Consider the following 23,822-nt stretch of genomic DNA (forward strand, 5'->3'; position numbering starts at 1 on the left):
GTATCAAACTCTTCTGTTCTGCCCAGATACGACCATGATTCACCACGACAGCACCATGATTCACCATGATACCGCCATAATAGCACAATGATTCACCATGATATGACCATGATAGCGCCATGATATGACCATGATTTACCATGATATGACCACGATCGAACCATGATAGCGCCGTGATTTACCACGATAGCACCGTGATATGACCATGATATGACCATGATAGCACCGTGATATGACCATGATAGCACCGTGATATGACCATGATATGACAACGATCGCACCGTGATATGACCACGATAGCACCGTGATATGACCATGATATGACCACGATAGCACCATGATATGACCACGATATGACCACGATAGCACCGTGATATGACCACGATATGACCACGATAGCACCGTGATATGACCATGATATGACCACGATAGCACCGTGATATGACCATGATATGACCACGATAGCACCATGATATGACCACGATATGACCATGATATGACCACGATAGCACCATAATATGACCATGATATGACCACGATAGCACCGTGATATGACCATGATATGACCACGATAGCACCGTGATATGACCATGATATAACCACGATAGCACCGTGATATGACCATGATATGACCACGATAGCACCGTGATATGACCATGATATGACCACGATAGCACCGTGATATGACCATGATATGACCACGATAGCACCATGATAGCACCATGATACAACCATGATTCACAATGATACGACCATGATACCAACATGATACCGTAGCAATACTGACATGATTGAATTGAATTACATTTATTTTGTATAGCCCAACATTACAACTTATCCTCAGAGGGCTTTACAATCTGTACACATACAACATCCTCTGTCGGGACCTCACATCGGCACAGGAGAAACTCATGATACTGCCATGATAAATCGCTAGCAACAATCACAAATACAAGTGTACAATTCTAACACAAACAAATACAGCTTCAGTTCAAAGATCAAACAAGCAGGACTCAAGCGTGTTAATTATTAACTTCAGACTGACATCAAATATCTATTTATAGTGTAACTCACCACAATGATGTTCTCATGATCCTGGGTGCTGAGATTAGCATTCTGTGGGGAAGACCAAGAGAAAAGACTGTCGTCAAATGTCCTCAAAGGAATATAAAAAAGTTGAATTTTATAAGGGCTTTCTTTTTTTACATTTGGGTCAAGTTTTGTTTTAGTGTCATGTTTATGCAGTTAGGTTAGGTTGCTTCTTTGGCACGTCAACATAGTACCAAACACATTGTCTAGAATAGTGTGCCTTAGAGGAGATGGCATCAGATCAGAGCAAAGATAAGGACAAATCACAACATCACAACCAAAGTGTGAGGCTTCAGTCAGAAAATGCAGTTCAATTACATGAATGCACAGTTATATTCATGCATTGCTTTATGCTGCTAATATTGGCTCTGAAAAGTCACTTTTAATGCAAAGCTTTTATCGGAACAAATACTGTGAACATTCATGGTCCCCAAAGGAGGATTCTTAAAAGGAGTAGTTTTACATTTTGGTCTTTTTTTGCCCTGATTTAGATCAAACTCTGTGTTGAAGTTGAAGCTACCACCGGCAGCAGGGACGTTTAACAAATAGCGTAGCAAAAAGTAATGTAAAGTAAACAAGGAAACCACTAGCAGTGTTCATTTGTGTAAAGTGTGTTTTTCTTGGCCAGGATCCATTTATACATTTCAGTTTGTTGAGAGTTGAGAGTGAAGCTTGCCGTTTCCCTGTTTACAGCCTTTATGCTAAGCTAAGCTAACTGCCGACTGGCTGTCGCTACATATATAGTGAACCGGTAAGTAACTAAATAAATATCTTCAATGACCTCTTCCTCCACAAACTTTACATAACTAGCCAGACTACAGCTACTACTAAAGAACTAAGAGGCCTAAGTGTAAAGCATTATGGATCTGAAATATTCAAGAATATGAAGTTCCAAAGTGTTTAATGGGAAATTAATAAATAAGTAATTATGAATAAATAACCAACTGGACAAATTGTGTTAAATGTGCGTGTGTGTGCATGCGTGCATGAGTGAGTGCGTGTGTGAGTGCGTGTGTGAGTCTACCTCAGCCAGCAGGGTGGAGATGATGTGCAGAGGAGCCTGGTGGATGGACTCGTCCTGCAGCGGTGAGGTCAGAGCCATGTCCACCAGCGCTTTGATCTCCTTCAGCACTACGTCCCAGCGACTCGGGTTGTTCAGAACCTTGCGGTACTTGTAGATTTTTTTCTGCACGAAAAACACAACAGCCACCGGTGACGACAGAGAAAAACATCTGGGCACATCATCATTGTTTTCTGGAGCTGCTGTGACAGAAACTATAAAGTGACGTTTTTTTTCTTTTCTTTGGTCTATTTCATGTGACCATTTCTCAAGTGCTTGGACATGTCCATCTAAAATGGTGGCGTGAAAGCACATAAACAGGAAAAGCTTATAATACCTGGGCAGTGCTGTCTATATAACAGCTTTAGATTCTTCCTTGAAAGACAAACAAGTAGAGTGAGCTTGAGCTCTCTGAACTACAGGCTTTGTGTAGCTTCATTTGGCTCAGTGAGCTCAGCACAACTCGGGTACTGACAGGTTTAGAGGCCTGAGCCTCAGAAGAATTCTAATGCAAACACAAACCTATTCTGGTTTTTCAACATTATCAATCTGCAATACACTGCAATATGTGTGTGTTTTAAAATAAGGTACAATAAAGCGTACAGTGTGTGTATGTTTGTGTGTGTGTTGGGGATGCTGATGAAACAAATCCATTAATAGTTAAAGACAAACAGTAACATTACCTTCCATTGCAGGGAGTGAAACCACTGGTCCCTTAAGTAGCTGTTTGCAGCCTGTAGAGAGAGAGAGAGAGAGAGACACACACACACACACACACACACACACACACACACACACTTTGTTACATGTGATCTCAGGTAATAGGAAGCAAATCCACACGGGTCTTATGTAATTTGCTCACAGCCACTCACTCAACTACATCCTGAAGGTTACACGTTCACGTTTTGTAACATTGGAAGTCAACATGAAGTCAGCAGACTGTCATGTTCTACTGTCTTGGGTGTGAATACGGTTTTGATCAAAAAATAATCCATTTCGAAGAGAGAATTCCCCTCTCGATTTCTTGACATCAACTGTTAGACGACTGAGGCAGGATTTTGACTCACAAATGCAGCGCCCTCCCTCGAACTACGATTGGTTAGTCACAAGCTCATTTCACTCTTAAACATGATGCGCTGTGAATGTTTAACATAAGTCATGAATAAAGCAAAGTGTGCAGTTACTGGATGCAAAGCACAAAGGGAGACCTTGCACTGCCTGCCAGAGAAAAAACGAGTTCAACAGGCGAGGTTGGACTTTGACGGGAGACATTCTGAACATTAAAGCTGCACTGATCAATATTTCATATTAACAATGGGTCAATGTGTAATGTGTAAGTGGTTGCACATTGTGATGAATAAATAAAGAATTACCACTGAGGAGCCTCTAGCTGGTGAATTAAGCAGCTAGAGAGACAGATATTTCTCTCTGGAGAATTAGGGTTGAGAGATGAAACAAAGGCTCTCATGTCAGACAACCACAAGTCTTCTAACAGTTGGGAGGGGATGTGCTTGTAGGATCATGGGTAGAAGCCGAATGAGAACATGCTGTTTTTGTCCTTTGAGGGAACACATAAGAAGAAAGTGCAAACGAGAAGCCCATTTGCACAGGACTAATATCATCACACGACCTCTCTGACATATGGTTGGTCATTTGCAGTGGAATTTTGACTTGGCTAAAATCACAGACAAGGCAGATTCATTCATACGGGATTCTGATCACAGACTGGAGTTGACTAGAGTTCCCCAGGTAGAACTAGTCCCGTGGGAACCGGGCTTTAGACACAGGATCAACATGTTGATATCGAATCCCTTCTCATGGCACGCTGCGTAACATCTCTGACAGACTGTCAGCTGTGTGCGTTTTATTGGAGGCTGTTCCTGCTAAACCGAGAGACATTCCTTTTACACAGAGGAGTAAAGGCAAGATAAATAAAACTATTGACCGACTTCTTTTCAGAATGAACTTCTCTGAAAACACAGAGAGTACACTGATAACTGAGCGAGGCCCCGGGACCACAAGCGATGCCGCCATTCTTCCCGTCCGCTTCCAGCATGTTTGCATTTTTTTTGTGCGGTTTGTATTCAGAGGGAGAAACTGAACATGGTATAGACTGTTTTCAATGAGATAGCAGAGAAAAGAAATCATGTCTGCATGCCACTGTGAAGGAGTTCAACTGTAACTCTTATTCAATTCAATTCAGTTTATTTTGTATAGTCCAAAATCAAAAAATGTAAATTTGCCTCAGAGGGCTTTACAATCTGTACACATACAACATCCCTGTCCCAGGACCTCATCATATTATTAATAGTAAAATGATGTCCAGATCCACTGAAATGGCTTCCATGTCTGTCCTTCAGAGGATCGGCGATCCTGGCTCCACTAGCCCACGTTGATGTGTCTTTGGGCAAGACACTTAACCCCAAAATGTCTCCCGTAGCTGTTCTACTGTGTGTGAATGTTAGTTACTGCTGATGGGCAGGTGGAACCTAAATGGGTGAATGATGTTAGGTAGAGTCCATTTACCATTTACCATTCTTGTTTGCTTAAAACTCTTGATAACAAGCCTCTTGTCCATCATTTGAGAGATGGACCTGCATTTATGAGAAACTACTAGAGAGCTGCAGCAACGAGTCCTAAAACCCAGAAATGAGGCAGCACAGTTTAGACTTCCGGTTCCTTCGTCTGTGTGTTTTTGGTTAGATGTCTGAAATAAGGTCTGAGGTTAACCTATTTGTTCTCCGATATATAAAATAGGTCAGGACAAATACTCTAAATGAAAAAGAGTGTAACAGACGACTAAAGGTCATGATGAAGTTTGTTTTTAGAGCCTAACGTTAGCTCCTCACTGCTGCTGATTGTACTCACGATTCAAACATGTATTGAAGTGGTGTTCATTTGTGAACATGATCTTGATGAACAAAACGCGTCAGAATCATAAACGTTTGTTTGCCACAGAGATTATCTTTCTGTAATAATCCAGAATCCAATGGAAAAATCCCATTTGGTTTTTTATTCGAGGGAACGAGCTAACTTCCAGTTAGCTACAAAACCTGGAACCCTTCAGCGCCTCTTTCGTCGCCCACATCAGAGAAAAACAAGGGACATCAATAACCCATCAGAGTAACAAAGCTCCTGTTGGTTCATAAACTGATATCGGATTAATTTTTACTGCGTGAATGCATGATGACATGACATGCATAAAATGTATACTCAAAGGAAAGAACGCCGCCGAGCCAATTGGACCGACAAAAGAGCGACTGCATCATATTCATCATTTTATTGCCACTCCGTCACACACCATGCAGCGGATCTTACTCTCTGTGGTTTTCCACGATCTCGAAATATTGTGTCAAATGTTCCATGTTCTTCCAATAACTGAACAAACCCAGCAGGTTTTCCAGGTTTCCAGCACTCAGGAACCCTGACTGATCTCGGCTCGAGGAGGCAAACCGGCCAAAGCACACACTGAATCGGTCTGGCAGCGGCCCAAACAGCTGGCAGCAGACATAAGCAAACACAACTGATGAGGTGGGTATACACTGTTGATCCCCACCACCAACAATGGGCCGAGTAGCGCATCAGGGATAATTGGGCTAATGGGTAACAGTACCGAATGTGCTCACTGAAGGGCTCTGGTTAATGTGGGGATTCATTTTTTCTCAGGAGCTGAGGACAGTTGGAAGGTGTCCAGTAACGGTTCTGGTTCCAAAACAATACAGCCACCAATAGTGATCGGTTTAGAGAAATCAAACATCAGATGGAGAATGTGTGGAGAGACTGACCTTTCTTTAGGGCTGACACAGCGCTCTGGAGCCTACCATAAATCTGCCCGTCCCCCAGGACCACAGTTCCCACTACGACCACAGCTTTAAAGTCTCAGTCTAATCCTTTATCACAGGGCACTGGCCAAACACTCGCCACACAGTGTTCCACTCTGTTCCCAGACATTTCATCTGTTTATCAAGACGTTTTTGTGAAACATGAGAACAGATACACAGACTTTGCCAAAGAGTTTGACAACCATTCCATCCATTAGTAACCATAAACGTGCATGAGGTGCATTGTGCACCTGTGTAGTGTGGAACATGCAGCCACGAGTTTGCATGTGAATACCAGCTAACTACTAACTGGGGCAGGTCTTTACTTCCGCTACACAAATTCACTGCATCCACAACAGGCTGCGGCCTGTATGCCACCCCCATGAACCTGCTCACTATTCGGATGCTATCCTGCTTAGTTGCTTTTCAGAACATATTTAGTCAATCTTTAAATATGTACCTTAAATTCCAATTCAAAACATGCTTTAAAAACGTTTTACTTGAAAGGGAAGTGGAGCAAAATAAATAAAAAGTAACATCTGAATTAAGATTTAGAATATCCATTTTAACATGAAAACAAGAACAACAAATTAATTTGATTTCTTCAAAGCCTGAAAAAATACATACAATTATTCTGACCCGTTTATTCCTTTTCTTTTTACGGATTTAATGAACCGATGACACACGGAGCTGGTCAGACACCTACATCTTTTGCTGGTATATAGTTATGGTATATGGTATGAAACACTTTTTTCTACAAAACCCTTTCTTATTTAACATAATTGAAAACAGGAAAAAATAAGCAACACTAACAAATGCTACTTTTTTTAATATGCAGTTTATGAGCATCAGTCAAAATATGTATGTCCCCTTTCATTCAGGTAGAGAAATAAAACTGCATCACATGCACCCTTCCGGTGATGATTAATTTATTATCTAACACGTAGCTATTGCGAACAAAATAAGTTATGTCTGCGTGTAAGGCGCCGTTAAAGTACCCAGCCAACCGGAATGTCAAGCTAGTGTTTGCTTCATTGTCGTTGTTATTCCAGCCTGGGTCGACAGCTGACCTCCACTGGCTTCCCTTCAGGATGATGGCGGACGTTACCTGCAGCAGGACGGTGCCGCCGGGGAAGCTGAGCTGCACACAGTACTTGGGAGCGTTGTCCCACGAGAGGAGCTGCAGGTCCTCGATGGAGCTGTAGGACAATGACGCCTCCATGTAACCGGTGGGCTGGAGAGAGAGAGAGAGCGAGAGAGAGAGAGCGAGAGAGAGGATGTTAGTCTGCCACCGTCTCAACATTTACAGAACATACTGTATATTTAAACAGAGCCAGAGCAAGACAGAGAAAAATGCATTTATTTTTACTGGCAGTCAGGCAGAAAGACAAAAAGAAACACATCCTGGGCTAACCGGCCCTGTGTAAACAGAACACAGCAGAGCGGCCAGCCCGTTACAGAGCACACAGTCATCTTTATCAGCTGTGGGGACATTTCAAGGAGGGAGTACTCATTGAATGCTGAAACAAAGTGGAAAAGCAATTTAGCATAAGCTATTAATCACACAAACAAGACGTAGAAAGACTGATGATGTACACACACACACACACACACACACACAGAGACGCAGCTGAGTAACAGGCCACAACCTGTTTGCTCGTCTTAAAATGATTACAGAAATGCTGACAAATGACCACAAGTTTCCGGACTCAGAGACAGAAGAGTCTTTATTGAGAAACGGGGGGGGGGGGGGAGGGGGGGGGGGGGGGAGAATCACAAGGAAACCGAGCTCGCATATCTACTAAACCCCAGGAGAAGTCTAAAGAGAAATGTGTAATGCCACAGTGCATTTATAATAAGACATGTGTCGTTGGTAATGTAGAAAATGGCAGTAGCTGAATCCCCAGTGGACTACCCAGACGTCAGCGTCTCTGAGTGACTGAGTAGTGGTCCTGCTGATGGGAGAGAGACGGCACATGAGCCCTGCAGACGTCACACACTGGCTTCCTGCTACTTATCTTTTGGAAAACTTGAGATACTCAGTCAGAGCAGTAACAGTTGTTCTGTGAACATACAATCCGACCACACCCACTATGGTCACTATGGCAATGGCGGCGCATGAACAAGCTGCGGCCGGTAGTTCCCACGAATTTCCGCGTAATTTTGTGTCTTTTGATTATGCCAACATACACTCAACATCGGAAAAAGGTGCAGAGGACCCTGAAGCGACCAGCGCCCACCGGGGGAGGAGAGCCGAGATGGGACCTGAGGCTACTCCACTACCCAGCATGCTGCTGGCTGTCCGAGGTTCAGTCACAGGAAAATAAGATGGATGAAAGCAGCAGGAGGTTGGTGACCCCACATCTCCAGAGAGACCTGGATCCATCGTGGTCCAGGATCAAGCTGCACTGCAGACAGCAGGAAGGGAGCAGGACTCCGGTGGGACGAGAGGAGGTGGACTCTGTTTACCTCATGATGTTGCTGCTCAAACAGTCAGAGGGGGTGGACCATGTTTTCTTTCATGATAATCTTTTCGTTGGAAAAGGTGTGCTTTTTTATCCCCGTTTGAGCAACTCAATGTGTGCATCAGTGTGTGCATCAGTGTGTGCATCAGTATGTGCATCATAGTGTGCATCAGTGTGTGCATCATAGTGTGCATCATAGTGTGCATCAGTGTGTGCATCATAGTGTGCATCATAGTGTGCATCAGTGTGTGCATCATAGTGTACATCATAGTGTGCATCATAGTGTACATCATAGTGTACATCATAGTGTACATCAGTGTGCACATCATAGTGTGCATCAGTGTGTGCATCATAGTGTGCATCATAGTGTACATCATAGTGTACATCAGTGTGTGCATCAGTGTACATCAGAGTGTACATCAGAGTGTGCATCAGAGTGTGCATCAGAGTGTACATCAGAGTGTGCATCAGAGTGTGCATCATAGTGTGCATCATAGTGTGCATCAGTGTGCACATCAGAGTGTGCATCATAGTGTACATTACAGTGTACATCATCATTTTGAAAAGGCAGAACAGAAGGAGACAAATAGAAGGGACTTCAATTTTCTGATTCTCTCTCTCTCTGACGTGAGCACTGTATCATCAGAGCGGTTCAAGCCATGCTGGTCCTGTCACTAAGCAGCAAGGAGGGGCATTATTCAGGACAACAGCTCAACATGTCAACTGTAGCAGACATGAGATGTGTTCCAGGGTTTCACCCTTCAGCTGACAGGAAAACTAAACATTTGTACTAATTTGGCGGTTACCAGAATGTCACTGCAGTTTGTTCCCCGTGCATCCATGTGAAGGACCTGCTCAGTGTTTCTGCATCTCCTAAACCAGCTATTCTAGTGTGGTTTACCATCACTCAAGGCAAGAAGGTAAATAATCACGGTATCATGGTGTGTTCACATGTAAGCTGGTATGATGTGTAATAGTGTGCATCAGTGTGTACATCATAGTGTACATCAGAGTGTTCTGTGGTGAGGAGTGTGAGTTTGACAACACTATTGCCCGGTATTCAAAGTATTTTTTATATAATAACAATGCATGAAAAGGAAAATCCATCCATCCATCCATCCATCCATCCATTATCACCCGCTTATCCGGGGTCGGGTAGCGGTGGCAGCAGGTTCAGCAGGCCGACCCAGGCTTCCCTCTCACCCACAGCACTTTTTTGAAAAGGAAAATAATGATATAAATATTCCTCATATTTATGATGATTTATACTAAATCTCAACAAACAGCCTCATTGCAACCTGTTTAGAAAACATCAGTTCTGCAGTAAATATGATGCTCATATACATGAGACCAATGTCAATGTGTCCGTCACATGCAGATAGTGACTGTGATTATACTGATGATGATGATGATGAACTAGTAGTGTGCACCAGTAAAACAGGCCTCTTCTTCCTCTGCTGCTCTCACATAGATAAACAGGGCTCCGCTCAACACAAACACATCCGAGTAGTTACATCAATCGCCTGCTTTCTCCCTGCAGTCCAACATGCAGGTGGTTGTCTTTATTTGCATCCAGCCCCCCGAGGAACAAACACGCTTTTCCTTTATTTACACCTCCCTCCACGGCTGACGGAGCGAGCTGACTCCTCTGTCTTAGTGCACGTACAAAATAAAGAGCAGGATATCAAACGGTGTGCTGGAGGAGGAGATAAATGGTGTCTTTGAAAAGGCAGAGCAGAACGGAGACAAATAGAAGGGACTTCAATTTTCTGATTCTCTCTCTCTCTGACCTGAGCACTGTATCATCAGAGCGGTTCAAGCCATGCTGGTCCTGTCACTAAGCAGCAAGGAGGGGCATTATTCAGGACAACAGCTCAAAAAATAATAAATAATCATGGTATCATGGTGTGTTCACATGTAAACTGGTATGATGAATTATGAGCTATTAATAATACCTCAATGACAAGATTTGTTTTAATCCATACAAATACAATATATTTCCTTATCATTTGACCGTGAGTAAAAGATTAACATTTAGAATCTTTTTATGGTTTACGGATATTGTGGACAGTGGTAAAAACTAAATAGTCTGAAGCCTTGTAGAGCAGCTGTATAATCAAACATCAAAGGAATATGTATCTGCCAGTGATCTGGCAGATACCCTCAGATATAGTCTGATATCTCCTCTTCCTCTGAGCCACGCACGCACGCACGCACGTTAATCCGCCACTGAAAATAGTTCCTGACAAATGAAGTAACATTCGCTAAACAGTACAATGCCCAGTTGCGTCAGAGAAGTACTGAGTCTTTAAAAAAAGACGCTACGTTTGAGATCATTTATTGTCCACCTGTGTCACAGACAGGGTTTAACTTGCAGGAGTGGTGTGACTCTGGGAAACAAGTGTTGGAGCGTCTAAACGCTGAGTCACTGATCAGGCAGCTCTCTGCTATGTTACGTTCACCGAACACAGAAAACCTACTAATTGTGCCTTTGGTGACTCAAAGCGGAACGCAGAGCCAGAGAGAGAAGAAAGACAAAGTGAGGAGGAGGAGGAGGAGGAGGAGGAGGAGGGAAACAGCTGACTGCACCAGTCTGAGCTGCAGAAGAAGCAACAGGTTTGAAGGAGGCACCAATCAGGTGTTCAGCTCCTGCTACCGGGGTAGGGACTGAAAAGGCCGAGCAGCCATTTTAAAAGGTCAGTCCACCACGTACACAGCCGGAACACCAGCAGTAGTGCTAGCAATGCTGTGGAATGATAAAGCTTTATTACTGCTTTAAAATCATGAGAATAAAAAAAAAAATAAAACCGGCAAAACGCCGTAAACCAACCTCCAGAATCCGAGGAGGAATTGTAATACCTGTAATCTCGTCGCATAGTCATGGAATACTTTATTACTTTCTTAATAGCCCTGTAAAGTCAAGTATGAAATGCATTATAAAGAAACAAAGGTTGATTATTAAAAAACAAGTGGACCGTCTTGGTCAGACATGTTCACAGTGCTTTTTATATCAGAGAACAATAATTCAGAAATGCGCGACCATGAGTATAGACCCGGCTTCAATAACCTGTTTTTATATGTCTGCTGCCTTCTTTAATATCCAAAAATCGTCTTCCCGGTTTATTATAATAATACAAATAATTGATCATATTCTAAAAAACAAAAACAGCAGGGTCACAAAACACAACATGAGCACCTGCGTAACAAAGAATTATGTTACGAAACAGGAAATGACACGGGTAGCCAGACGGAGACACTGAACACTGGTGCGCATGAAACCTCTCCTGTGTCCCACAGCGAGTGGACAAGAGGGCATTTCAGTGCACGTTTCCTCCTGTTCCCGTCCCCAAGCAAACAATATTAATCCGCTTCCTGTGCCCCCCCCGGTTTCAGATTCATCAATAATCACACACAACAGTCGTACCCATTCAGCAGTGGCCCAGGTTTGAAAGGGGAGCGAGGTGAGATGGTGCTCTGGTCGACCCCACGCTAACATAAACATGGCCGCTCCGTTTCGGGACACACAAGTCAAGCTGCTGGACTCGTGTGTGTGTGTGTGTGTGACGTCGCAGGGCATTAAAAGAGTCACTTCCTTAGAAAATTGAGAAGTTGAGTGGCTTATCGTTCGGGGAACAACCAAACTGCTGCTCGTAAACTGGGGGCCCAGAAACCCTGTTTGTCTGTGCGCTTTCACGCAGGCTTTTCAGAGGACACAGGACACTCTGTTGAGCTGACTGTTTGGAGACAGCGCTCTGCGGTTTGGCTCTGCTACTTTCTGAGAAGACACAGTTCCAAGAAACTTCTCATGGCCAAATGAACGCGTTTGAGTCTTTGCTTTAAAATCAATACCAGCTCCAAAAGGAATTACGACCACATCTGTTATCAAGACTGCATGTCACATGACAAGAAAGACTGTGTGGTAATATAACGTCATGAGAAAATAGTTGGTTATCCAATTGAAAACTTTTCAAGTTAAAACATTCTGGTTTCTACTGATAAAATGAGACTTTTAGATGGAAAAACTTAAACGTCCAAATTCAACAGTTTATTTAGCAAAATGCAACATGTTCATTTTTTTTGATTTTCAATATATTTAGTCTTGACCACTTGTACAAATGCACAAAGACGCAGGTTACACAACACAGACAGGCCTCGCTCGGACGCTGCTCCCTGATCAGTTTCAAATTCTTACAAAATATGGCTCAACAAATGTTTTATGAGGAAGGAAATGCATGCAACTAATTAATTAACCCCAGTGATACACAAACAAATATAAATAGGGTATACACCATGAAAGAGATTTAAATGTATTGAATTACCACAGATTCTATGAATCCTTTGGGGCCTTGGGGCCCTTTAGGTCTGAGGCCCCGGGGACACTCATTGCTTGTGTTTGCATGATTAAGACACAAATGTATACAATGAGCAAACACCGTGTAGTGAAATGCTATGAAATAAATCAGTCCAACAGGTTGAATACATAAAAATGCATCGTGGCATAAGTGCTGGAAAGCTGGTTGTTTCAGGATTCTGGATTCAGAGGTTTTCTCATCGTCTGATATTCTTACTACATTTTAAAAGCTAAATGAATGATGGATTGCAGGCCTTTGAAAAGAAAAAAGAAACCTCGGAATGTGGACAAAGAAGTTAATACATGTGCGAACATTCGCGGCAACCAACTGCTTCAACAAAAAGGCAACAACAACCACAAACGCAAAGTCCACCGGTGCCCAGAAATTTGCACGAGTTAAAAACCGAACAACAAGCACCAGAACAGCGCTCGCTACAACAACAATCGCAACGACGAACAAAAAGCACGTCAGCAGCAACAAACCGACGACAACACCACTTACCAGCTGGAAAACAGTTGTAGCTCCACACTAAGATCCAAATGTTACCCTAACCCAAACAAAACTAGAAGTCAGATTGTGGGGAACCTTGCGGGTGCAGTTCTGATTATCGAGGGAGGTTACAGTGGGAAAAGCAGTTTATTTCCTGGAGCAGGTCAACGGCTCAGTATTGGGACGCAAGGCGAGCACAAACACAACATATCTGGATATAATATCTGGATCTGCTCCTTGTTTATCACAGAGCCCAAGTCCTCCTTGTATACAACTATATGTCCAATCACAGACACACAGTCTATCTGCACCTGCACTGCTGGGCAGATATGTCAACGACAACCGTTTCATAAATAAGGAGAGCTCGCACTACCAGAGGACCGAGATATCAAAGCAGAGATACTGACGAGTAACTCCACAACTGTTTTGCATTGGTCCACTTGTGCACGTCATTTCATGCATGCAGACTGATAGCATGACAACTAAGCCTTAGTTGGATTGGAGTTCAGGGACTCTTCCACCCTTGCACTCCTTCACATTTTAAAATGGAAAAAACAAACAGATGAACACTTTTGTTGCACCGGAAACGACTTCATGTCAGCTTCAGAGCGTGGCTCACGAAGAGAAAGAGAAACTATAGGAAAGGGCCTCTTTTTTCTTTTCAAATGAGTCGGATTTGGTCAGTGTGACATTTAAGGGGTGGCCACGGTTTTACATCTCACTGTGCAGCACACAGCGAGATTAACCCTAACCCTAACCCTATGAGCTCGAGACGTCATTTCAATAGAACAATGCATCGTTGACGGTTCCCTGATCAAATGTGCTTTTTATTTCCAAACTGAAAATGCTCTTTTGGACGATCAAACTAAAGGCACTGTCTGAACACATGTAAAGCCGTTCAGCCCGAACAACTTTATTGACGTACATACCAGGCTTTTATTGGACTTGGACTCACATTAGAGACCGTAAGTCTGTTTTGCTAATGTTCCATGTTTTTTATACATTTTATTCACTAACTAACTGTAGTCAGTAACCTTTGTGTTGAACTTTGTATCAATGCAACACATCTGCAGAAAGTGTTGGATATCACTGACACTAGCATATAAAAAGAAAAGAAGAAAGCACAGTACAAATATAACTATTCTAAAACCTTGGTGTTGGTAACCTCGTCATCTTAACCTCTCGTTCTTAGTCTGCGATTGGTCCGGTATGTAGAGCTGAACCCTTGAATCACGGTCACTGCTGAGGACTGAAGGCGAAGCCTCCACCAAAAGGTAATGACAGGCTGTTTGAAAAGGCGGCCAATGGGAGGAGACCAGTGGTGACTTAACATGCTGGTTTTATTGTGTCACAGAAGATGAAATGAGGCTTTGCTGAATCTAGTTCTGGCTGAATATCATTAAACCGCTACCTGACAGCCTCTCATTACCAACCCGACTCTCCCTCCACCCTGATGGATGTTCTTACGTCCACAGACCTGATGTTTCTTGTTGGGTTAATAAGGTAATCTGTGGAATCACGAGGATGCTCGGAGCCCGCTGACCACTGACGACTGTTCTGTTGCCTTTGGTCCAGAACAGTGAGAAACAGAACGCGTGTGATGTCCCCTGACTTCATATCGTCCACTTTATCGGAAGTTAAGTCTCATGCAAGAAGCACGTCACTTGTAAGCTATTACATGAGCAGGGATACAGATTTAACACAATGGCACACCTAATTGATGGGGTCTAAATCTAAATTCAAGAGTTTATTTAAAAAGTGTTGAATTTGAAATTCAGAGTATATCGACAGGGCCGTGCTGGCAGAGCTAACGTTTTTACCTCAGGGAACCGGGACGGTGTCATCAGCTGTAACCGTATGAGAGCAGTGCCGAGCTAACAATGCTCATGTAGACATTGTTTAAACTTTGAATTGTAAACACTTTTAGCTGCTATACACTTTTAGAATGCCATATTGACAACGTTAGAACAAAGGAATAGTTAGACTTTATCCATCTAGAGTAAAGATGAGAAGATCTGTACTGCTCGCATGTCTGTCTTTTTGAATATGAAGCTAATGCCAGGAGACAGTTAGCATAGCTTAGCATAAATACTGGTGGCAGGGAAAAATAGCTAGCCTGGCTCTGACTGTCAAAGAATGAATAATAATCCACCTCTTTGCACCTCTAGGCGTGTCTACGGTGTGTAGGCACAGCTACGATAGCAATTTGGGGTTGCCCTAGGACACGTCGACATGGGCTAGCGAAGCCTCTGATTGAAGGACGACCCTGCTCACCACTGAGCCACATTCACCCATATGCTTCTCTCGTTTGGTTTCTCCGTTTTCCTTCACGTTCCGTCACATCGCAGATACACACAACAAGGCAACACGAGAGGAACGATTCCAATTCCAATCTAAATATCATAAATCAATATGGCTGACAGACCGCCATCGTTCCCGACTATAAACTCAAATCTTTGCCAAATGGCTGCATTGTTCAAACAAAACTGGGAGGATCCAGTATTTGAATATGAACATGTACTGCAGCCTGTCCTGGAGGCTTGCCCAGAGCCTCTCGTGGCTGTGTGTGTGTGTGTGTGTGTGTGTGTGTGTGTGTGTGTGTGTGTGTGTGTGTGTGTGTGTGTGTGTGTGTGTGTGTGTGTGTGTGTGTGTGTGGCCTCATAGGTTGTAGTCACTGCACGTCATTTCTCTTCCCTTTATTCTGCATTAAAACAATACTTTGATGACCGAGATTAGGACGAGGGCCATTCTGGGGATTGAGGCCTACTTAGAAAAGAACAAGGTAGTAGGATGTGTTATTCTACCTCTAGTCGTATGAACTTTTCATTACTGGTTTGTTTCATGGAAGTGAGAGCGATGACAGCTGGGCTGTGGCGCTACAGAAACCACACGGATTCAAGCAGAAGGCTTTTTCTTACATGTATTTTTGTTTATGTGTTATTATGTTTAGGGTTATTTGAGTTGATGTACAGTGTGCAGATTGAAATCTGTCCCATATTACAAATATATATTGTTTGCAACACTGAGGATAAATAACTGTCACTACTCGAGTCATTTGTCCTCAGGATGAATGCTGATTGGGAGCGTTCCCACTGAGGACAGATGTTACTGGGTGTGACTCTGCTTTGGGTCCAGAGGGACAGTGGTTTACAAGACGGAATAGTTCCTCTGATCTATAATCACTTTGAGCTGCTTTTAGTTTAAAGCTCATTCACAGAGTGGAGGAGAACTTAACCGTGGGAATAAAAGAAACAGATGCTTTTGGTTGTCGAGTTGAAACATTCTCACCTCCCACACTTCATACAGGAAAGGCAACACCAGCACGCTTAGCACATGAGTCATACATTTCTACTGCCAAATTAAATGTTAGATATATTTGATTAGCCTTTGCAAACGAAACACCGCAAAGACTTTTGGTGAAAGCCGGAGTGACACCAAGGATCACACTGACCGGCAGCAGAAAGACTGCCACTGTTAAAATAGACTTCTTACGTAATCATCAGACAGTGCAGACGTGACCAGGGGACACTCGAGCCTCCCTCATTGATTTCTAAAAGGTCTCTCGCCTCGCTACCTAAACCGAGCCCCTCGAGGTCGCAGCTCAACCAGATTCCTTTCATCTCGGGTCTTTTGTGAGCGAGGCGCAGCACAGGAAGTGCTTGCTTGCACTCGCGCCCTTCTTACGCAAATGTGATGCAAGTTAGGTTTGGGACTACAGTCGGGAGAGGGGAGTGAGTCACAGCTCTCTCACTCACATATGAGGGATCCATGTAGACGCCGACTCCTCCTTCAATGACATTTAGCACCGACACAATGTCCTTTTCTACTCATTCTAGACAAATTGACTGAATTGGGATCCGTGAGCTTTTCGTGACTGAAGCAAATGGAACCCTCTCGGTCACAAAGCCCCTCTCCTCACAATCGTCTGGATTATTGGCCGAGCGTGGGGATGCTGTCGGAGACGCACAGTCATGCGCTCTTTGCCTCCTTCTTGGAAGCGGTCTCACTCCGTCAAGAGAGCGGAGCAGAAATTGGTCAGCATTGTTCTCATCGGCCCACATACCCGCTCTGTTCAGGGGGGGGGGGGGGGAACACGAGCACAACGTCGCCACTCAGGAAATGCACATTCATGCTTCGCCTTCTGAACAAAAGGCCTCTTCCTCATATTTCAGCCTTCACAGCGCAGAGAATGTGGTTCACTAGGGGACAGCTTGTGATAGATGACATCATTTTGAGTGACGGCCATACTCTCGACTACGTTAGCCACATATTTGGTGCTTATGGCATTCAAATGAGGGCTTAAAGGCATCACGGTGCATTGTTAGCTTCCAGAGCAAAGTTAGCCTCTGGGGGCTTTACAGGTCCATGACAGCCGCTTAGTGACTGATAGCGTCTCTTTGAAGCAAGGACGGCAAAGCACCGACTAGAAGCACGGCAGATCTTTGCAGAGATACGGCTTGAGAAGGAACTTGTAGTTCAGTTTACTGAATGTCTTTGAAGTACTCATACTCACAGTAGTTTGAATAAACTCAGTCTGATAGCGAGCTGCTCCTGAACCGGTGAACTTTGAGTCCAGATTTGGTCAAACCACTGTCTAGCTACTCTTTAAGAAGACAATGCCTCATTTGCATACCTAAACATAACATTTCAGAAAACTTTGTAATACAGTAATTAAGTGGGGAGGTTCCATCTTTCTGTTAATTTTTTGTACCCTATTCACCTGGAATGTAAAATGTCTCATTTCTAAATCTTCACTTCCAGCAGGTCTTACTTTCCACTGTCATTCCTCTCTATAGTCTGAAGGTGTTTATATCTATTAACCAGTCAGATGTATACATTTTATTAGTAAAAACATGGTTCTTTACTGTATTTTCAGATGTACACAGTGGTACAACGAAATAACTAAATTACCTCTATAAAAACTTTGACTAATATGTCAAGAATATTTATTTGAAGAGAAGTCTGTATTATTTATTTGTGAATAACAGCAGCTTGTTATGTCACATGACTCAGAACATACTGAATTCTGTGTTTTTGTTATGAGGATGCTGATACAATCACCATTTAATTTATTTTCCTGTTGGTTCTTATTGTAATTATTGTATTGTTCCATTTGTTACTACTATTGAATTAATAAAAGATAATGGAAGTACATCCATCAGTTTTTTTTTATCATGAATCATTACGAACATGCAGTTTTTAAAATAGCAGATCGTCAGTGGGGGGAAAAAAGTACATACAAATTTTGCTAAAGATGAATCAATAATTATTTAATAATCGCACCGTAGCCCTCTGAATCTTGAGGTCCCTAGAGAGTCCCACCCCTAATATTGAGCTACCATTTCTACTGATGAAAAAGAAAGTGATCCAACTTCCACTGTCTGCAACACCAGCAAGGAGAAATATTGTAGGCCAAAAACACAAGACCGGTTCTGTGAATGGGACTGAAGATGTAGGGTGGGTTTGCCTGCATCTCTTAACTCCTGCTCCCACAGAGATGATCTCCTGCCCGTCACTGAGGGCTGCCCCCGTGTCCCACTGCAACCACACCGCTCAAAGCGGTTGGTGATTTAAAAAAAAAAATTTGCTCAAACTGTACGTGAGACGGATGATCAGGCACAAAACGTATCTGATCATCTCTCTATCTTATCTGATAATGCGATTAATGATGAAATACCTTGTAGAATACTTGATTACTATAATATTCATTATAGCTGCAGCCCTAATCAAATATGAACAGCTGTCCGGCCCACCATGTTGCTGCTGTATAACCCACAGCACACTAAACCTGCTCAGCTCCAGAGAACGATTTTCCCCCCAGGAGTTGGTGGAGCCCAAACACGGAGCTAAAAGAAGCTCCAAATGCTCTGTGAATGTGTAAATAAGCAACCGTCTGCTAACTTCAGCATACAACTGAAAAGACACACTTACGGTTTACGTCAATGTTATGTTCACAAAAAGAAAAAAATCACTTATGGCAGGTAACAAGGCGCTATTGTTGGATGCTCAGAAGAAGTACATAAATATGGTGTTTTCATTAAAGTTATCACTCAACATTGTTCCCATGTTCAGCATTCTGAATGGTCTCTTAGTTATGAACATACTTTGCGAGAGGTCCAGACAGACCCGTTGGAAAACTGATGGACACTAGTCGGCTGTTATCTAAATCTAGGTTTTTCACTAATTGTTTTTTTGGACAGTACATTTTATTACTTTAAAGCCATTTTGGAGCTTTTGGACAACCTCTGTCATTTGAACCATCTATTGATGCTCATGTATAAAGACATTATTTGACCTTGTCTCGTTGCAGTCATCTTTGACTTTGTTGTGGCGAGACCTTTTTTTAAAATCTGGAACCATTTCTTCTTTATTTCAGTGACATTAGACCCTCAGGTGAATTGGCATTAACAGCACTTCTTATGTGTCTCCATTGCACAAGCAGGACATCAATAAAAGTAGGTATGGGACAGGAAACGTAGCCTCACATGTTATTATCGGGTGTTATTTATGCTTATTTACAATCCTCATGAACACACGCTCACTCGAACACAAACTAAGTCAGAGAAAGTAAGGCACACATCGACAAGTAATTAGTGTTGGTGGGAAATAAAAAAAATCCATTTAGATATGAAGAAAAGCATTATCTATTGCATTTGCCCATAAAAGGCCCATATCATATCAATTAATAAATCCAGCCAAAGCATTGGGATCTCTAGTGGAAAAGCAGACACAGCGGGTCCACCAGGTCGGGGTTTACCCTCCACTGCATCCACAAGTCTTCCCTGCTATCCTCACAGTCTCCCAACACACTGCCCTGAGCCATTCAGCACACTCCTCTAGCTCGATGTGATAGACATCCAAATAAAACACGGCCTGGCTTTGTGGGAAATGTCAGAGGTGTTGATTTTATTATTTTGGTATTATTCTGCTGATTTACAAACAATTACAATTGATTTTGTTAGCACAACCATGGCTCTCTTTGTGGTAATGATGACATCGTGCCTCTTATTCCTGCAGGGCGGTTCATACATGCAGTGAATGGGATTAAAGCTTTCGGAGAGAAAATAACTAACCTTTTCAAACATTCTGCAGGGACTCCTTCGCACTTCCTGTTGCAATGTGTGTGAATACAGTAGCTGACAGGAAGTACACAAGGACACAAGCTGTTTCCCTAGCAACAGAATAGCAATGCTAAGGCCTGCAGCCTATATATTTTAAGGTTATGTTTGGTTGGCGAATTCAAGGTAAAGCTGCTAAACCCGACACAGCAGCTGATCAACAGAGGAAGCTCCTCCATGTATCCCCACCACTGAGGCCACACTCTGCTCCCCTTTCAGGAGACACACACAAACACCGTTGTTGTTGGGGGGGGGGGGGGGGGGGGGGGGGGGGGGGGCATGTTGAATTGGGGGGGGGGGGCATGTTGAATTATTCAACATGTCGTTCAATAATTCAGATTAAGAGTTCCAAACGAGGACCATTAAGAGACACATGACACAGACACCAGGGGGACCCTGTGCGTCCACCTGGACCCCCGCGGGAGAGCCAGGGGCCTGCAGGTCACGGGTCTGATGTTGCACATGGGGGAGATGGAGATGGAGAGGGAGAGGGAGATGGGGAGGGAGGGGGGTGTTCTCATCAGAACACTACTGACACACTGCCTTCTAGGTAACTGCGTCAACAACACACCGTGTGCGTAATCTCGGTCCGCTGCTTCCAGACAAGAAAAGACAAACACCGAAGTTGCCCGTGGAATGTGAAACACAAACACACACACACACACACACACACACACACACACACACAGAGGAGGCTGGAAGGCGACTCACGGTGGCCGAGGTCAGGCTGCTGTCCGTGAGCGTGAGGTGGTGCGGCTCCCACCTCCGCAGGAACTTGGAGGTGAGGATCTTGCTGAGGAAGGTGCGGGGGTGCTTGACCACGCACACCTGGATGTCCCCCTCGTGCAGCAGCTTGTAGCGCATGCCGCCGCTGCTGCAGTGGTGCAGGGACCTCTTGCACGGCCCTGCGCTCAGCTTGGTGTTGTTGTTCCCCTCCGACATCTCCCCCAGCAGAGGCTTGTTCTCCTCGCACTGATAGAACTGGTTGTTGTGCAGCTCGTTGGCGCCGCCGCTGTTGAAGTCCATCGCTCGGTAATCCAGTGTATTGTTCTCCAAAGGGGAGTCTCTTGGACGGGAGGGCGAGCGCGTCGAACCGACACGGGGATCCTACATGTAGGGAGCAATAGAAGTGGTCGCAGGGATCGAGCTGGAGGGGGCTGCCTGCCTGGCCGCTAAAGCAGACCCGAGTTCCCGTGGACAGGGCCGAGACCGGCGATCGGTGTATTACGAGAGGAGATCCACGCGTTCGATGATACAGTGCAAATAATCCACCATTTTCCTCCCCGCACAATGCCCCATAAATTGTCTCCACGGTGCGCGTCTCGCCTCCACCTCCCCCCACTACCACTACCAGCAGCAGCGAGCTATTCAGTATGCTGGGACCATGGCCTGATCCAGTCCGTGCGCCCCCCCGGTGCCAACGCGAATAATCCACAGCGAGGAACGCGACGGGAGGAATCGGAACGCGGAGGAGTATCCGATGGCGGCGGCGCTATGCTCCTCCGAGGGGGTTCGTGGTCATTACAGACTCACTGGCACGGCTTCCTGTTTTATTCAGTCTCCCCCCCCCCACCCCCTTCTATCTCGGTGTGAAGGAGCCAGCACTCTCCGGCAGCGCCGCGCCGATTGGTCCGCGCTCGTTCATGTGATACCGGACTGACGTCAATGGGGAGGTTGAGCGGATGAGCGGTGTGTCTTGACTGTCTGCGGAGGGCGCACGCTCAAACCCCACCCCTTACCCCTCCTACCCCCCCCCCCCCCTCCGCGTTGCCAAGACAAATATGGAGGGACTTCCAGTGAATCCATCTCCGTTCTCCCTTTCGCAGACATGATGCAGCCTGTCGGTGTCCGTTTTCCAGGGAAGCGTCACAGAGGAGGCTGAGTCCACGGTGGGAGGGAAGCACCGGGGAAGTGATGTCACTCAGGTAGAGGGTACCAAGCTCAGGCTCGGGACTATTTATTGACTTCTGTTGCTTCCACAACATTCATCCTGAGTATTCAGACCAAGGTGCTCCGAGAGTCTGGAATCACATACATGTTATTGAAATAATTCTGTAATTCTGCCAATATAGAAATATTGCAATGCTTTTTCTGTGAAGCCGGCTGTAATTTATCACCAGTGGACTCGACCTTCTAGAACACGGCACAATGCTAACAAACTAAATCTATAGAACTAAACACTTTCTGAACAACTCAAACTCATCCAAAAACACCCTGAAAACTAACTAAACTAACATGAAATCTAAACGTCAAAAGTATTGTGACCCTGGTCGGAACCCTTGACCCTTCCTTTACTTGTGTGGTCATCATGATCATATTGTAGTGTGTAATGAATACACTGCCTCTAGATGCCATTAGCTGGCTCCATGAGGAACTCAAGTCCAAGTCCAAGTTTGGACTCGGGTAGGCTGAGGTGTACAGAGAGATAAGCATACCTCGCCACACCTCCGCAGAGATTTATGTTTTTGTCATGGATCCTTCGGCAGGGTGAATATGGAACAATACAAGGCCCTGAAGCCATGCCTGCCACTCAAAGAACCATTCCAACAATCCGTCACTGCTAACTAACTCAGCTACTGCTCCCATTTCCATCTCCTCAGAGATATACATTGAGTTCTCCTGCTATACTGTCATGGCCGTGCCCACAAGAAAGACAGAAACAAAAAGCTGGGTTCAGGACATGAACTATAGGACATGAAATATACATAACCCTTTTCTTCTTCTTTTTTTTACGAAGTTTTACAGAGCAACAGGGCGTACTTGAAACGTTGTAGGGAAGTAGAGAAGCAGGTGGCCGTTCAGAAACGCATCTTCCTGATGAAATATCCAAGAGCGTATTCTAGAAACCTGAAGGAGTGTTGTGTTTAGGGCGGCATTGGAGTCAAAGGGTTACCACAGGTTATTTCCCACCAAAAGATCCAGGAACTAAAATGTTCTTCCCATCTCCAACCCTCACTTAGCCCACTGGACAATAACCCACCTGGCTCTTTTCTTCACTGGGAATTGGCACTCCTTCCCAGGACAAAAGACTGCAGGAGTCACGGATATGTATCTGCTCCAGCTCCCTTCAAAACACACTTCATTCAAACTCGACACAAACTAAATAAAGCTGTCCTAAGTTGCTTTTTCACACTTCCAACAATGACCAACTCAACCCCAATGAACCCTTAAGTCACAGAGTTCGATTTGAAACTGCTGTCCTTAAAGCTACCAGACTCCGATGACAGAAACAATGGTCGTACCTTGCTGATCGCTGCAAAACACTCTTCATTCCCACCAAAACCAAACAGAAGAAACTTCAGTTGCTCTCCCTGAGGCTGAAGTTTTGGGGGATGTGTTCCTGTTCCAGTGTGAGGCTCCAAGGACAGAGGACGTCGTATGTGTACAGATTGAAAAGCTCTCTGAGGCTAATCTGTGATTTAAGATAT

The 23,822-nt window shown here is 44.2% G+C and overlaps 1 protein-coding gene across 1 annotated transcript in view; it reads right to left on the bottom strand.

Annotated features, from left to right (window-relative positions):
• Positions 1 to 22,061, bottom strand: part of cmip (c-Maf inducing protein) — a 38,392-nt gene extending 16,331 nt beyond the window's left edge. Inside the window, exons 1-5 of the mRNA XM_034534024.1 lie at positions 21,106 to 22,061; positions 7,079 to 7,204; positions 2,833 to 2,883; positions 2,114 to 2,275; positions 1,075 to 1,116 (exon numbers count right to left, since the gene is read on the bottom strand). Coding sequence (XP_034389915.1) covers positions 1,075 to 1,116; positions 2,114 to 2,275; positions 2,833 to 2,883; positions 7,079 to 7,204; positions 21,106 to 21,420 — 696 coding nt within the window. The 5' untranslated portion in view covers positions 21,421 to 22,061. The remainder of the gene's footprint in view (positions 1 to 1,074; positions 1,117 to 2,113; positions 2,276 to 2,832; positions 2,884 to 7,078; positions 7,205 to 21,105) is intronic.
• Positions 22,062 to 23,822: the final 1,761 nt, after the last annotated feature.

The sequence above is a fragment of the Cyclopterus lumpus genome, chromosome 6 (genome assembly GCF_009769545.1).
Source record: "Cyclopterus lumpus isolate fCycLum1 chromosome 6, fCycLum1.pri, whole genome shotgun sequence".
Lineage (NCBI taxonomy): Eukaryota > Metazoa > Chordata > Actinopteri > Perciformes > Cyclopteridae > Cyclopterus > Cyclopterus lumpus.